We start from the raw sequence: 17,331 nt of genomic DNA on the forward strand, positions 1-17,331 counted from the left end.
GTTTTTGAATTAATAAAGTTTGTTTGAAACACAGTCATGCTCATTTGTTTCTGTATTTTCTGTGGCTGTTTTCATACTACAATGATATTGTTAAGTAGTTGCAAAGAGATTGTATGGTCTACAAAGCCAAAATATTTACTATCTGGCCCTTTTTAAAAAAAAGTTTGCCAAACTCCACTCTATAGCCGGGGAGTGAAGACATGGGGCGAGGAGGGGAAAAAAAATCTGTTTCAGTTACATCTCCACTTTCAGAAGTAAGCGGCGATAACATTCTTTGAAGAAAATAAAGGCAGTCTGAAATTTCCCTCAAATAAGGATTTCAAAGGACACTGGAAAAAATATGCTGGGAAGATGTACGAGGATGAATTGAGGGAGAGCATAAGGTCAGAAGTAAGGTTATTTATAGAGAGTAAAAATGGCAAAGGAGCAGTTGAGAACTTTAGGTTGTAAAGCCTGGAATATATATGCAAAATGGGGAATATAATTAATAATTAGTTAATATGAAATAAGTAGTAAGATTCATCCAGTAGTGAGAATTGTAGAAAGGATAATCATTAACAGTTTAGTTTCTGACACTTTCAGAAATGCTTGCTAGCCATCTAATCTAATCTAATACAATACAATAAAATATGAAGGTAGAAAAACGTGGCAGTTTATAAAAAGGGGTGAGGATTGGGGTGGGAGACAGCTAGAACAGCGGGGATAGGACATGCAGAAACATGGTTTAAAAACAGAGACTAACAAAACTGGCACTGAATTACAAATGTTGAAATTCTTTGGGCAATTTCAAAGTAGCTGTGTAGCTCACAAAAGAGAAATAGTCATGTGAAAAAGACTAAACAAATCTCTCAACTGCTTAGTTTCAGTTGTGAGTCTGCTATTTCATTATTAGGAAATTACAGTAGAATGACACTTCTTTTTTTAATCACTAGAAGGACATGTTGATAATTTATTTGCTAAATGTTGATTTTTAAAAAAGTTTTCACATGTATATTTTCCAAACTGTTATATACTTACCTGCTTTGTTACTAAGCTTATATAAAAAAGTTTGGCGAGGGTCTGAGTGATCTCGACATGTCAGCTGCAAAAGCGAACCTGATTTTTTCCATTTCTGCATAAACCAGAGACCTAGAGAGTCATATATGACATAGAAGTATGAAATGAAACATATAGAAACATATGCCAAGATTATTCATTTTAATATATATTTCACTTCAAAAGATGACTGCCTAAATTAGCATTTTGCTGGCTAATCAAAATACATTTGGAAAATATTTCCATGTTCTGATAACATTTATAAAGATGCATGCTTAGGTTAACATGAATTAATGGTGGCTGATGAACGGCTTGCTATTTCTATTTCATTCAGTAATAAAACAGATAATAGCATATGAAGAACAAATTGGAAAAATCATACCTTTAGATATATTCGTTCAAATGATAAAGAAGCAGATGAAGAAAAACTTCAAATATAGTAGTAGGTCAAATGCCTATGCAGAATGATCAGTCTATATTTACAGTTGAGTTATGACATAATAGACTAATTGCAAAGGGACCACGTCTTAGAATGAAAAATTGTTTAATGTTTTCAAAAGACAGCTGAATATCATTTGTTTTATACTAATTTTTTTTTATATTATCAGTAACCCATATTTAAATGCATCTTGCTCTTAAGGAAATTAAGCAAAATCTTAATCACTCAAGTTAGTGTTCAAGACTATGAAATATTCCTTTCCATTTTCATTACTTCTAATATTAGACAGGGAAACAGGAAGAGCAGAGTGGGAAAACAATCCTTTAATTGGTTAAATCTGATAGCTGGAAACATATCTGGGAAAAAGTTTAGTGAAGAATGAAATTCAAAGTACTACATTCTATTCATGTTCGGTTCTATTACACATTATTTAAGGACTTCATTTTTCTCATTTCCTCTTTTCAAACTGTAAAAGTCTAGAACTGGCTGTATTTTAAATCACCAACTTGAAACGGGATACAGAAAAAATGGTATGGTTTGTTATTAAAAGGAAGTGGTAAAGGAAACAGAAATAAGATTTTCAGGGATCAATGAAAAGAGACAGAGTTAAATACAATTTATTTTCACAATGGGAATCATTGACTAACTTATAAATCATTTTGGTAAAAATCTAAGGGAAAAACCAAGCCAAACAAAAGGCAAATCAAGGCCGGGCGCAGTGGCTCGTGCCTGTAATCCTAGCACTTTGGGAGGCCGAGGTGGGCGGATCACGAGGTCATGAGATCGAGACCATCCTGGCCAACATGGTGAATCCCCGTCTCTACTAAAATACAAAATTAGCTGGGCATGGTGGCGTATGCCTGTAATCCCAGCTACTCAGGAGGCTGAGGTAGGAGAATCGCTTGAACCAGGGAGTCAGAAGTTACAGTGAGCCAAGATCGCGCCACTGCACTCCAGCCAGGCGACAGAGTAAGACTGTCTCAAAAAAAAAAAAAAAAAAAGGCAAATCAAGTTCCAAATATTTGTTGATGAGAATATAAATACTAATCAAAATTCGGGTCTTAACTTTCATATTAACTTCTCATAATATCTCTTTACTGTTTTTGAATCAAAAGTTAGGATTAATATTTATATAAAAATGTTATAACTTTATAATGTATTAAATGTAGGTGTTTGTTAATCTGTTCAATTAATGGAATGACAAAATAGTTTATAAATAAACTTTACTAAAAATATTAGAATTTAATGGAAAAAAGAAAACAATGCTCTTTGAGTTTTGACCCAAATGCCATCCTCAATATAAGACAAGCCATTTCCAAAATGACTTTCATTCAACTTATTTCACGTGCATAACAAAACAGAAAATTTGCTACATTTTTTGTTTCCAAAATTCCAGTGTTGACAAATTGGTTTAAAATAAACACTAGAAAATACTAAGTTCACATTTTTTTCTCTATTCCATATTTTTAATACAGAATAAAACTTTTTACCTGTTATTAGAACAAGGTGGAGCACTGCTGTTGTAGAGTGTACAAGTGAGGCCAGAAAGAGACAGAAACGTATGAGTTTGTTGGGAATATTTAACCTTGGCCTTGTAAGCACTGAACGAATTATTAATTGCCCAAGTGAATGTCCAATTAAAGCTTTAAGAGGGAAAAAAAAAGTTTTATTTTTCTCACAGCATTAGTTTTAGAAACAAAAATCAAAGCTGAGTCCACTATAAAATGGATTGTGAATACTAATAATTTGAAAATTTCTAATGTTAGTAAAAGTATACTGCTACTTTGAAATGATATACCACATTTTGAAGGAAAAAAATGTGAGAATGTATAGAAGATCCTCATTATTATATAATTTAAATGTTTAAAGAAACAAGATATTAATCTGAAAACTTTTACTCAAAGTTTGTAACTGCTTAGATATAAATACATACTAAAGATAATAATATAATGACTAGATTACTTATTTGCCTTCTTAGGTACATACACAAATTATTTACTTATTAACTCATCATTTCAAACAAAATTATGAAATTGTATTTATAAAGGACAACTTGGAGAAAGTATATATCTGTTTCTCTTATTCTCTGGTCTATACTTCAAAGATGGACAGGTTTTGACTAATAATATTTTCAAGGCATAGGTTAAAATACGTGCATTTTCCTACTATAAATCTTCACTTATGCAAAAAGAATAGTATTTATGTAGCTAGCACTTCACTTTTATTATGAAATGGTTTAAATCAGTGGTCCCCAACATTTTTGGCACCAGGGACCAGTTTCATGAGACAATCTTTCCACAAACGGAGTTGTGGGGATGCTTTTGGGATGAAACTATTCCACCTCAGGCATTAGATTCTCATAAGGAACACAGCCTAGATCCCTTGCATGTGCAGTTTAAAACAGGGTTCACAAATCTAATGCTCACCACTGATCTGACAGGAGGCGGAGCTCAGGGGGTAATGCTTGCTCACCCACCCCAATGCCATTCACCTCCTGTTGTGAGGTCTGGTTCCTAAGAGGCCACGGACAGGTACCAGTCTGTGGCCCAGGGTTTGGGGACCCCTGGTTTAAATCAAAAGAGCCTGTTTACTTACTGTTATTTTACAATAGATGGTATAAGATTCTCTGGGGACAATTAGCAATGAAAGAAGACAGCTTGAGAGCTGTCTAAACACCAGCTTGCAGATGTATCTTGTGAGAAGCTCAGGACAAACTTCCCTCCCAAACTGAACTTCCTAAAGTAGTGGGGGTGGGAATTCTGATGGTAGCTAACAGTTTACAATCAACCAGATTACACTTTTGGAAATGATTGATTATAACTGACAATCTAACCTGAAAGACAATACTTTTGAGGAGGAATAAATAAGTTGAAATATTATTTTTCTCATCATAAAATAATAAACGAATAAAAGCTAAACAAGATTTTAAGATCCACAAATGAATAATTACAAGAAAATAATCTCTTCAACCAACAAACCTGAACCTTCTCTCATATTTTAACAGAATTCTGTTTTTTAAAAAATGACTTTAGGTAAAAACTGCTTATCTCTCTTCTTATTCCCTATACTTCAAGTTGGAAACAAACTGTCCAAAAGTTTACAGTACGCAGAACCAGCTTCTTCCTCTAACCGAGATGGGATATGAATGTAGTCAGTTTATTCTACCCTTTTTGAAACAAAGACTCTTCTCTCCTACATCTATTAACAAGATCTAATTAAATAATGAAACTCATATTGGCGTAATCATCATGTCTTGCTTGTGGAAAACTGACTCACAAACGTATACAGTAGTCATAAAATCTGGCTGGGCAAGGTGGCACACGTCTGTAATCCCAGCACTTTGGGAAGCCAAGGTGGGAGGATCACTTGAGCGCAGGAGTTCGAGACCAGCCTGGGTACCATAGCGAAACCCCCATCTCTACAAAAATTAGCTGGACATGGTGGCGCATGCCTATAGTCCCAGCTACTTGGGGGGTTGAGGTGAGAGGATCGCCTGAGCCCAGGGGGTTGAGACTACAGTGAGCCTAGATGGCGCCACTGATCTCTAGCCTGGGTGACTAAGCAAGACCCTGCCTCAAAAAAAAAAAGTATACAAACTTTGAAAGTGTTTTTGTTGCTTCATATACATATATGTAAGTCACAGAGCCTTTACATATTCACAGAGTTGTAACTCACTATAATCAATTTTAGAACCTTTTTTCCACCTCAAAAAGAAATCCTGTATCCTTTAGTTATCCCAACCATCCCTCATCTTCCCCAGCTCTAACCTACTTTCTTCTCTACAGATAATGCTTTTTTGGACATTTCATATAAATCTTTCCCTAAAATCTTTACTTTTTTTCACTGTAAATTAATTTGAGTTGTAGTCTCCTACATTTCAGAATAGGGCAACCTTACCACAAATTCTGTTTAACTTTTCTATAATTCATAGAAATATAAAAATAAATTGAATAATATTAAAGAAGATACCTTATTTTGGAGACTGTTAGACTATATATCTGAATATATTGTATTATCTCATCCAAAAGACGATCAGTCATGCTATCAAAATCAGCAAAAGTATCATTCTAAAAAGAAAGCAAAGCACATATATTATATTTGGGAATATGTATAATCACAAGAAAAACTAACAATATAAACATTATTTTTAATTTAGGTACTGAAAATATGGTTAAGTCCAACTTTTTTAGAGAAGTTAGTGAGTGTAATATTTGTTATATTAAAATGAGCAAAGAGACTAAATTTCTAGGGGAAAAAAAGGTTCAGTGTTCTTAAAATACTTGCATTATTTAGTTGTTTAGCTCACTACCAGTATGAAACATAAGATGTTTACAATGGTTTAATTAATGAAATATTTCTATAGAAATGTGAAATTCTAGAAATGTTTCATATGTGAAGAGATCATAAGTCAAAATGTAAATCATATATATTTCCTCTGGATATATATTTACATCAAATTTCATAGAAATCAGAAAAACTATTTCTACTACTACAGGCATTTTGTAGTAAGTCAAAATTTAGGTAGAAACTGGTACAAAAATGTTTGTTTTCACTGAAAACACTGTCATATTGTACCTGATTTCTCTCAGACATAAGAAAATCAATTCTTCCCCAGGCAGTCCAAGTTCAATGTAAGTTTTACTAATCGAAGATCTGCACTGTTTCCTAAAAAATGAAAATGATATTTAAAGGATGAGATAAAGTAAAAGGCACAAAGTCCACCATCATATATTTTACAGTTTTAGAGACAAGCTTATGGCCTATGCCATTTGTGAATAGACAATGTACTATGAAATAGAGTTCTCAATTTTTATGTCAAAGTTGATTTCTATTAGCCAGGCAATGTCAATTCAACAGTTTTTTTTTCTTTTTTTCTTTTTTGAGACAAAGAATCTTGCTCTGTTGCCCAGGCTGGAGTGCAGTGGCACGATCTCGACTCATTGCACCTTTTGCCTCCCAGGTTCAAGCGCTTCAACCTCCCGAGTAGCTGGGACTACAGGTGCATGCCACCACGCCCAGCTAATTTTTTGTATTTTTAGTAGAGATGGGGTTTCACCGTGTTAGCTAGGATGGTTTTAATCTCCTGACCTTGTGATCTGCCCACCTTGGCCTCCCAAAGTGCTGGGATTATAGGTGTGAGCCACCATGCCTGGCCAACAGTTTGTTTTTTAGGTAGTTTTGGTGGCTTTCACTTTTCTACCTAACAGCGTATTTATCAAACTGTTTGCACATCACTTTGGTGACTGCTGGCTACAGTAGCTATAAATGGTGCCTTACCATCACCATTTTAGGTAATCATATAGCAAACTCTGCATCCATTTTAGATTTACTCTGTTGACTTTCCTTTGGTGATACTGGCACAGACTGAGAAAAATAAAAATTCATTTAAACATCTAAGAAAGTTTATTTTAATAATTATTAACTCAAAAGGCATTCACACATATACTTAAAATACAGATACAGAACACAAGCGTTCTTCAAAAGGTTCATGGAAAGCGCATCATAAAAAAATCTACGTATGGGTTTCAAAAATGTTTCACACCAAAATAAACACATACTAATCTGTTATAACGTGTCTGAATAGAATCTAGTTGGAGGCACGAAATCAGTTTGAGGCTGGGTGCAGTGGCTCACGCCTGTAATCCCAGCACTTGAGAAGGCCAAGGCGGGCAGATCACAAGGTCAGGAGATCGAGACCCACCTGGCTAACAGGGTGAAACCCCGTCTCTACTAAAAATACAAAAAATTAGCCGGGCGTTGTGGCAGACGCCTGTAGTCCCAGCTACTTGGGGGCCTGAGGCAGGAGAATGGCGTGAACCCGGGAGGTGGAGCTTGCAGTGAGCCGAGATCATGCCACTGCCGACAGAGTGAGACTCTGTCTCAAAAAAAAAAAAAAAAAAAAAAAAAAAAGAAAAGAAATCAGTTTGAAAAGAAACCTTATCAAACAACATGAATTCTGCTAAAATGGAAGCAAGAACAAACATCAAACTTATGGTGAAGCTTCAGTGGAAAAATGGTGAAATAATTGAGGCTTTACAAAAACTTTATTGGGAAATGACCCAAAGAAATCAGCAGTTTACAAATGGATAACTTGTTTCAAAAAGGGAAAAAACAATGTTGAAGATAAAGCATACAGCAGTAGACCACCCACATCAATTTGTGAGGAACAACTTCATTTTATTCATGCCCTAATTAAAGAGGACTGACAATTAACAGCACAAACAACAGCTGACACCGTAGACATCTCAATTGGTTCAGCCTACAGAATTCTGACTGAAAAATTAAAGTTGAACTTTCCACTCAATGGGTGTCAAAACCATTGTGCTCAAATTAGCTGCAGACAAGAGAAGAGCTTTCAATGGAAATATTAAACAAATGGTATCAAGATCCTAAAGCATTTCTTCAAAGAATTGTAACAGTAAATGAAACATAGCTTTACCAGTATGATCCTGAAGACAAAGCACAATCAAACCAATGGCTATCAAGAGGTAGAAGTGGTCCAGTCAAAGCAAAAGTGGACCAGTTAATATAGCAAAGGTCAAGGCAACAGTGGTTTGGAATGTACAAGGCATTTTGCTTCTTGACTTTCCAGAGGACCAAAGAATGATAATTTCTGCTCATCATGAGTGTGTTTTGAGAAAATCAGCCAGTTTTAGCAGAAAAATGCCTGGAAAAGTTTCACCAGAGAGTCCTTCTCAATCATGACAATATTCCTACTCATTACTCTCATGAAGAGGGCAATTTTGTGAGAGTTTTGATTTACAGTCCTGATTTGGTTCCTGTGACTACTTTGTTTTTTTATCTTAAAACTCTGTAAAGGGGATCCATTTTCTTTGGTTTTAAGTAAAAAATAAAGCACTGACATGACTAAATTCCCAGGACCCTCAGTTCTTAGAAATGTACTAGAATGGCTGGCATAACTACTTACAAAGGTGTCTTGAAGTAGACAGAGTTTATATTGAGAAATGAAGTTTATATTTCTATTTTTATCTTTTAACTCCATTTTCCCACAATTTTTGTTTGTTTGTTTGAGATGGAGTCTCACTCTGTTGCCCAGGCTGGAGTGCAGTGGCTCAGTCTTGGCTCATTACAACCTCTGCCTCCTGGGTTCAAGTGATTCTCCTGCTTCAGCCTCCCGAGTAGCTGGGATTACAGGCGTCCAGCACCATGCCTGGCAAATTTATTTTTCCACATTCTTTCTGAATTCCTCTCATATATAAATACAAAAATAATTATCTTCAAAAATAATGTAGTGGATTCCTTTGGTTTACTAGCAGTATAAACACGTCACTATCAACTGCTGAATTTTTATTTTACCTGATATTTACCTTTTAGAATTTTATGATTTAATGCATTGACAGAGGTAATTGTTTTATTCTTCATTTTAAAAGGAGTACCTCTAATATTCACCACAAACTATAAGTTTTCCATAGGCTTGAAATATATATGCTTAATCACATTAAGGAAACAGACTAATCCGACTGAGATCAAAGTTTTGTGCTTACTTTTAATAATTGGGAATGGTTATTAAATTGTATAAAGTTTTTTTTTTTTTTTTTTTTTTTTGAGACGGAGTCCTTGCCTGTCGCCCGGGCTGGAGTGCAAGTGCCGGATCTCAGGCTCACTGCAAGCTCCTTCCTCCCGGGTTCACGCATTCTCCTGCTCAGCCTCCCGAGTAGACTTGGACTACAGGCGCCCGCAGGTCGCCCTGCTTGTTTTCTGATTTTTAGTGAGAGACGGGGTTTCACCATGTTAGCCAGAGAAATGTGTCTTGATCCTCCTGACCTCGGTGATCCACCCGTCTCGGCCTCCCAAGAGTGCTGGGATTACAGGCTTGAGCCACCGCGCCCGGCTAAATTGTATAAAGTTTCTTACTTGATTTGCTGATGTAGGGTATTTTATTACTAAAATTCTTTATACTTACTTATCTTTCCATTCTGGGAAATAAACCTTATTTGTTATGGTAACTTACTCTAGTATATTAATTCCAAGTGCTAGAGTTTTGTTAAATATATTTGAGTTCATTAAAAGCATATTTATGTTATATTGGTCTACTGTTTTTTGAGGGCAGGTGTTGGTGTGATATCTTTATCGGATTTGGTAACAAGGTTAGGTTAACTTTAAGGAATAAAACGGGCTGTTTTCTACCTTTTTCTCTATTGCTCTAGAACAATTTATGTAACATAGGGATAATTTGCTTCTTAAAATGTTTTAAAAAGAATTTGCCAGAGATTCTACTGGGTCCAGAAGTCTTTCTTGGAGGATAATTCTTTGAAAACTTTATTATTTGGGGAAAGGGAAAAAAAGTTAGCATTGAGAATGCTTTTTTTCTTTAGAGCCTGTTTTTTTTGTTTTTTTTTTAAAGAAAATCTACAGTTTTATGCTAATTTGGTACCAGGGTCATTTGTTTAATATTTTCATAATCTGTAAAAATCCAGTTTGTTGCTATAGAATCTCATTGTAATACAGTAATATTGCATTGGTCTAGAGAAATTTGGCATCTTCTAACAGTTCCTACATCTAGAAAAAAACTGCTGAGTAACCAAATGGCTGTCATTAAACCCCAGCACTAAAGCCAGGTACCTGTATTTCGAATTTAATTTATATCTTAATTAATGAAATTTTAACTTCTAGAAATACTGATTTTTCTAGCACATAAAGTTTAAAGCAGCCAAGTAAAAGGGAACCAGAAAGACTATCAAAGGGAGACAAAATAACTGCCATGAGGTGACAGCTGGCAAAACCAACAATATGAGAGAAGATAAAAAAAAAATCCACTGAGTTCATGTCCTTTGCAGGGACATGGATGAAGTTGGAAACCATCATTCTCAGCAAACTAACACAGGAACAGAAAACCAAACACCACATGTTCTCACTTCTTAGTAGGAGTTGAACAATGAGAACAAATAGACACAGGGAGGGGAACATCACACACCGGGGCCTGTCGGTGGGTGGGGGACTAGGGGAGAGATAGCATTAGGAGAAGTACCTAATGTAGATGACAGCAAACCACCATGGCATGTGTATACCTATGTAATAAACCCGCATGTTCTGCATGTATATCCCAGAACTTAAAGTATAATGAAAAAAAAAATCCAAAATTAAACAAAATGTTGGCACATAAGCGTCAGTTCCACGGAAAGTTTACTTACGAAGGAGTCTAATACTACACTTAAGATAAGTAAAATTAAGCATATTTCTGTTTCAGAATGCATTTAAGATTCAATTAATTTAAGCAATTAAAAATCTTTTTTTGGTTCAAAGATTAGATGAAACTAAATGAGACTAGGAAAAAAACATATTGAGTTGCTCTGGGTTACATCAATAGATGTCACATACCATCTAAACCATGCACACAGACAATCAGATGCACTCCATCTTCAGAACCATCCTCTTCTTCTATGCTAAAATAAGGTACTGAGGATGCCAGCAGAGGAACTTCACTGTACATGAACCCAGGAAGTTTTAGTTGCTTCAGTTCTTCTTTTGCCTGAAGGAAGCTGAAGTAAAATACAAAAGATACCCTTTACCAAGGATCATATTCAGTTGTTAGAACCAAAAAGAGTCTCCTGAATTTAGAGAATTGTAGAAGTGGAAACCCAACAATATTTGGTTTTAAAACCACGAAAATATGTGGCATCACCTAAGTGATTTAGAAACCAGAGAGTAATTTTCTTTACCATTTGTAGTATATATTCTATCAAATACAATGAACACTTTCAACCTGAAATCACTTGAAAATATTCTTTTAAACTTGAAATCAACTAAGAAAACATTCCAAGTGGAGTTACGCTTTCTGCAAAATTTAATACTGTATGCACAGAAAAGCTGGGAGAGGGACTGCAGAGGTGATAATCTGATGTTTATCCTGTAATCAAATCTTATCCCCTTTGCTCCTTTTTAATCTTGCATAAGTGGAAGGGAAGGAGTGATTTACAAAATATAACAGAATGGTAGTTACAGTATTTAGCAGATTAGGTTCTTTGTATTTTCTCTAAAATACCAATAAGAAGGAGCAGAATGAAGAGGGTAATATGACTACATACAATTAGTGGTATATACTCGTTTGCAATGATGGACAATCTAATCAATTTGGGGATTGCAAACATCAAAAATTATTAACTATTGAACATACATCATTTGGACTGATAAAGTGAAGCTGGAAGAGGAACCTGATAAACATTAAACTGAGTAGGATAAGCTGGGTGAAAACATATAGAGTCTATATGAGAGATCATTGCTTTCTGATGACTCAGATAGTCTGAAGTAACCAGATGGTGATACAAACTTTATTCTCCCTGCATATTACAATTTTTTAATGGGTCATTGTTAACCTCAGTGGTTTCACTAGCTTTAGACTCTATGTATCTTAATTTTTGTGCATAAATCAGAATAATCTGAGAACTTTAAAAATCTCTTTCTATATATACATGCTCAGACCTCTTACCCCAAATATTATGACTCAGTCTGGCTGAGGCAGTAGAATATTTTAAGAACCAGTACACACTGGTAAACTTGTATCATCCCCAGATTTTTCTGGATATTTTACTGGTACATGAAATCTCAATTTTGGAAACCACTGACTTAGCTGAAGGCAATCAGCATCTGGTAAGTTTAAGAAGTTTCCATTACCCTGTTACTCATTTAACTAATATTGTCCTTATTTCCTAGATAAACTCATAAAACTTGGCTTTTGTCTGGAAGTTAATGGAGAAGAAATGAGGGACTGATGAAAAAAGGGTTTTAACCTCAATTATTCCATACTTCTAACACAAAACTACCACTGGAAAATCTGTATCAGGGATGTCTAGCCTATAGAACAGCAGAACAGCACAATCATTCAGGAACTATAGGTCTTTCCGGCCAAGGGTATATTATGTTCACTTCTCCTTTTCGGAGAGTCACCAAATACGCACTTTTTGAATTACAGAAACCAGACAACAAAATAGACACTCAATGCTTTAGCACTATCCGTGATTATACATATATACATATATATACACATATATATGCACACACACACCATATATATATATTTAGCAGCAGATACTATTGTGTTTCATTACTTACGCTTGTATTTGAGGTTTTGGTGAACTTTCATACCAGGAAATTGAAGAAGTGAAGTTGTAAGAAGTACTGCTTGGCTGCTTTGTAATGGCATCAAATTTACTTTTGGAAGAATATTTAACATTACAAGGAGACTCTCGTGGTGCAGATGGGAAGGACAAACAACCAGAAGTACAGACAGTAGGCATATTTATACCATCTCTCAGATAGTCACTGTTTATTTTTTCAGATTTTACAAGTCTTTCTTCTGTTAGTTCATCTCTGCTTGTATAGTGAGCATTTATTCTTCCATCCAAAGCTGAATAATCTGTTTCTTCATAGTACCCATTTTGAACCATTTGTTGATCCTGCTCTTCCTCCTCATCCTCTTTACCCTGTTCCTGCTGAAGATTACTAATTTCTTCTTCAGAAGTTTCCTTCTGAGGGCTAAGTGCACTGCTGTAGCTGACAGCACATGTGTCAGAAATATCCGTACTGCTTTGAGAACCAAAATAATTTTCCACAAGCCCTTGCTTTACTATATCAGTACTGGCTGAAAAAGGATCACTTGTACCCAGATGAGTTTCACTTTCAACTGTAGGGATTTCTGAATACATTTGTTTGAAATTTAATACATCACTATTTTTTTTCACAGTTCTATCTTCACTAACATCTGTATTAGTAGAAATGGAACCTGAAATGACACAAGGAGTGCCTAAACAAATCAGTTTTGAATTTAATGTAATTGCTGTCCCTGTAGAGTTATTAGATTTATCAGGACTCTGGAAGCCTTTACACATAGTATCCAAGTTAGGTTTGGAGCTGCAACTACTTTTCACATCACTGGAAGTATCTTCATCTGAAAAAACAAATTGTAAAGGGTCTTTAATGCTTGAATTTAAGCAATGTATTGCTACAGTTTCATTGTCCAAGTTCCCTGAAAACACAACACTCTGTTGTTGCAAAATGATACTTGACTTTTTAGTATCATCACATTTTGGCAAATCAGTCGTTCCTAGATTTAATACAGTTTTGCTATCATTTAGATGGCATTCAGGTACAACAGATTTCTTAGAATTTTCATCAGGTGACAGTTCATCATCAGAAGGTAGAGAGTTTATGGATGTCAAAGATGACTGTATTTCACTTATAGCACTTGTACTCTCAGTACAATGATTTCCTAATGAAAATTTTACATTATAATCAGGTTTCATCAAAAGCTGAGGAAATAATCTTTCACTATTGTAAGGACCTTGCCCTTGCACAGTTTCAAAGACTAAATCAGTGTTTGGATGTGTCGCAAAAGAACTTGGTTCACTTTCAACACCCGAATCTGAAAATCTAGATGAGGCATATGTGGCACTAATATCTGGTAACTTAATTGTATCTCCACTTACTACAACATGATATTCTTTTGTAGAAGGGGCAGGTAGATTACTTCTTAATTTAGTTAATGATTCTCCAATAGAAAGACACTTTGCTTCTTGCAAAGCTTCCTTTTCAAATGTTATTTCTATAGATTTAGATTTACCATTAGATTCTAAGGACTCAAAATTGGGTAATAAATTATCCACAAGTATTTCTTCTTGTTGAAGCTCTGTCCAAGGTCCTAGTTTGACAGTTATTTTCTCTCCACTGAAAGGATCTTTATTACCGGGCTTTATTTCAATTGTTCTAACTCCCAAAGATGGGGATGTTTGATGATCATGGCAATCGTCTGATGACCTTCTGGATGCCAGATTGTGTTCCATTTGTATAATTTCACTATCGTCCTGGGAGATATCAAGTTTACCTGAAATGGACAAATTTGCACAAAGATTTAGGTTGCCAGAGTTCAAAGGATCAAACTGGTCTGGTTGCATATTTTCAATATCTGGAGACTTTTGTTCAGTTCTCTCTGTATTAGTTGGCAAACAGCTAGCTTCCTTTTGACTTGTCTGTCTCATGTAGGTCTTTGGGTCAAAATTATATCCACATATTGTGGGATCCAGACCTTCCTTCTGACTATGTGAAGGATTGCCTTCAAAGCATTTAGTGAGATCATTTGATGCTGTACTTTTCAAACATTTGTAGCCTACCAAAACCACAGAATCCTTAGAGTTCTGTTTTATTAATTTTTTTGTGTTTTCAGATTTCATTGTTTTCATAAGCTTAGTAACCTTAACCTTCGATTTATTTGATTCTTCATTCTTTCCTTTTAGAGATTTTGTTAGCTGCTTTTCACCTTCTGTATACCAAATACTGGAGGCACCAGCAGGTCTGACTTTCAACTCTGGGCTAGAAAGTCCTGCTACAGAGCTTTCTTCAGTCTCATATTTATCCATTTTACTGGACTCTGATCTCTGAAGATTCTGAATTCCCATCCAGGGTGCATCTAAGTCTTTTATCCAAAGAAAAAAAGATTCAGGTTTAAAACAAAGTGTGAGAACTCATATGATTCTTTTTCTAACTATAACTTTCTAATATCCTCAAACATAAATAAAACCAGAGAAGGAAAAAAACTATTCCACATTAGGGAATGGTTTTATGTATATTAGGAAGAATATACTGAAAACTATACACATAGCTTGTATATTTTAGTTAGATTACACTTACCTTCAGTAACTGAATCTAAATACCTATCTTCAAAGATTATAGGTAATGAATTGAGATCTCCATCTAATTCACTACATTCAATAGGTAAGGGTGGAAGAGAACTGCAGAAGGAAGTATTTTTGATAGCGGTGCACATCTGTAGATGACTCTGAGCACTGAAAAATATTTCTTAAGTCAGATTGTAATTTTAAGAAATTATACCCAACTCCCCTTTATAGACTTTCCCCTTCCCTCCTCCATTCCTATCCCCCATCTGTAAGACATAATCTTCTTATGAAAGAGCTGCTTGGTCAGCGATAAAAACTGGTAAAATGAAAATGATGGTTTGTTGGCAATAAATTATTGACTTATTAAATTACAGACTGCTAATTATTTATGTAATTTCCATTATATTCTTCTATACTTTCTTATGTTATTTCAAAGTGAATTTCCATGCTTAATGTCTCAACTTCTTAATCTGCTGCAAATCACATATAAGAGAAATACCAAAAGCTTAACTGCCTAGTAATTATTTGATGCTAGTGCTGGGAAAAGACGTGTTTCATTTTACTGTTTCTACTTAACATATATTGACAAATAAAATTAACAGCTATTTAAAACAAGATGTATAATTTTCTAATACAAAACAGTTAAAACAGATAACCTTGTCTTATGGAAAATTTCAAACAAATCAAAGAATAGTATAAAATACCCCACATACATACCTCTGAACTTCAACAATTAACATGTGTCCTTTTTATCAGCACTCACTACCTACCTTGATACTCTATTATTATTTATAGGATTTTTTGGTGGTATAATTTATATGCATTAAAATATAAATCTTAGCTGTATGATTTTGACAAATGGATATATGATACAGAACATTTCCATCTACTCAGATGGTTCTCTCACGTCTTCCCAATCCAGCCCAAGTCAATGCCAAGAAAACCACTGTCCTGTCTTTTTTTCATCTTAGTTCTGCCTATTCTATAACTTCATATAAGTAGTATCATACGGTATTCAATTTCTAATGTCTAGCTTTTTTCGCTCAGCATAATGTCCTCTAAATATTCTTTAATATTAATTAAATATTCTAAATATTCCTTTAAATATTCTTTAAAGGAAACTAGGACTGAATCTACTCAGTAGGAGAGACAGAAGGCATTTGTTCTGGATATTTTAATTGTAAATCATTTACAATTACAGAAAACAATATCTATGAAAATCTATAATAAAAAAGGATGAACATAAGAAATTCTGACCTGTGAAAATACAGACAGAATATGGCCAAATGGAAGGATAGAGCCAAAGCTGTAAGAGACTACCAAGATTATGGTAGATCTGATAAAAAGGGAAGGAGGAATACAGTGCATTATGCTTCTTTATATGTAAAGTATGGGACTTTTGTGAAGTAATTCATAAGAAGAAACCTACTTTGATTAAAGATGGGATTTCTGAAATTCAAATTCTCCTAATTTCTTATATTAATACTGTATATTCTGTCACTGATAAATTCTGAGACAGGTATCTTATGTAAAAGGAAATAAAATCATTTTAATTTTGGATTTATACTACTCACTGAAGTTCCTGGTATGCAATGGCAGCTTCTCTTGGATGCTCAAAACAAAAGAATGCCTCAGAAAATCTGCGTACCTAAGAAATTCCAAAAGAGAGTATTAACAACGTGAGATATTTAAAAAGTCAATCCGGCATCTTATGGGAAGGAGAGAAACAGCCTCCATTAGGCCCTCCATAATCACCTGTCAGAATTAAACTTCCCTTCTCCCTCTTCAGTGTTGCCAAAGCAATGTATTTTTGTACTGCATGAAATAAAATAAATCTGGAAAGCATATATAAATACAAGCTATTATGATTACCACCATAGCCTTTACCACCTTGTTTCTTAAAAATAATTATATATGTGAATTGTGTCCCCTCCTGAAGCATAATGTTCTTTAGAATAGAAGCTGTGGGCCAGGCGTGGTGGCTCACACTTGTAATCCCAGCAGTTTGGGAGGCTGAGGTGGATGGATTACCTGAGGTCAAGAGTTCGAGACCAGCCTGGCTAACACGGTAAAACCCCGTCTCTACTAAAGACACAAAACTTAGTGGGGCATGGTGGCAGGAGCCTGTAATCCCAGCTACTCGGGAGGCTGAGGCAGGAGAATCACTTGAACCCAGGACGCAGGGGTTGCAGTGAGCCGAGATGGCGCCACTGCACTCTAGGCTGGGCG

General features: G+C 35.1%; 1 protein-coding gene across 1 annotated transcript in view; it reads right to left on the bottom strand.

Moving 5' to 3' along the window:
• The window catches only part of LOC108536645 (protein FAM135A), a 38,352-nt gene extending 21,325 nt beyond the window's left edge, over positions 1 to 17,027 (bottom strand). The window contains 13 exon segments of the mRNA XM_017883638.1: positions 1,018 to 1,128; positions 2,433 to 2,453; positions 2,993 to 3,055; positions 3,058 to 3,117; positions 5,375 to 5,387; positions 5,458 to 5,541; positions 6,050 to 6,087; positions 6,090 to 6,116; positions 6,119 to 6,139; positions 10,814 to 10,974; positions 12,545 to 14,900; positions 15,116 to 15,270; positions 16,677 to 17,027. Coding sequence (XP_017739127.1) covers positions 1,018 to 1,128; positions 2,433 to 2,453; positions 2,993 to 3,055; positions 3,058 to 3,117; positions 5,375 to 5,387; positions 5,458 to 5,541; positions 6,050 to 6,087; positions 6,090 to 6,116; positions 6,119 to 6,139; positions 10,814 to 10,974; positions 12,545 to 14,900; positions 15,116 to 15,251 — 3,091 coding nt within the window. The 5' untranslated portion in view covers positions 15,252 to 15,270; positions 16,677 to 17,027.
• Positions 17,028 to 17,331: the final 304 nt, after the last annotated feature.

The sequence above is a fragment of the Rhinopithecus bieti genome, unplaced genomic scaffold (genome assembly GCF_001698545.2).
Source record: "Rhinopithecus bieti isolate Rb0 unplaced genomic scaffold, ASM169854v2 scaffold_14233, whole genome shotgun sequence".
NCBI lineage: Eukaryota > Metazoa > Chordata > Mammalia > Primates > Cercopithecidae > Rhinopithecus > Rhinopithecus bieti.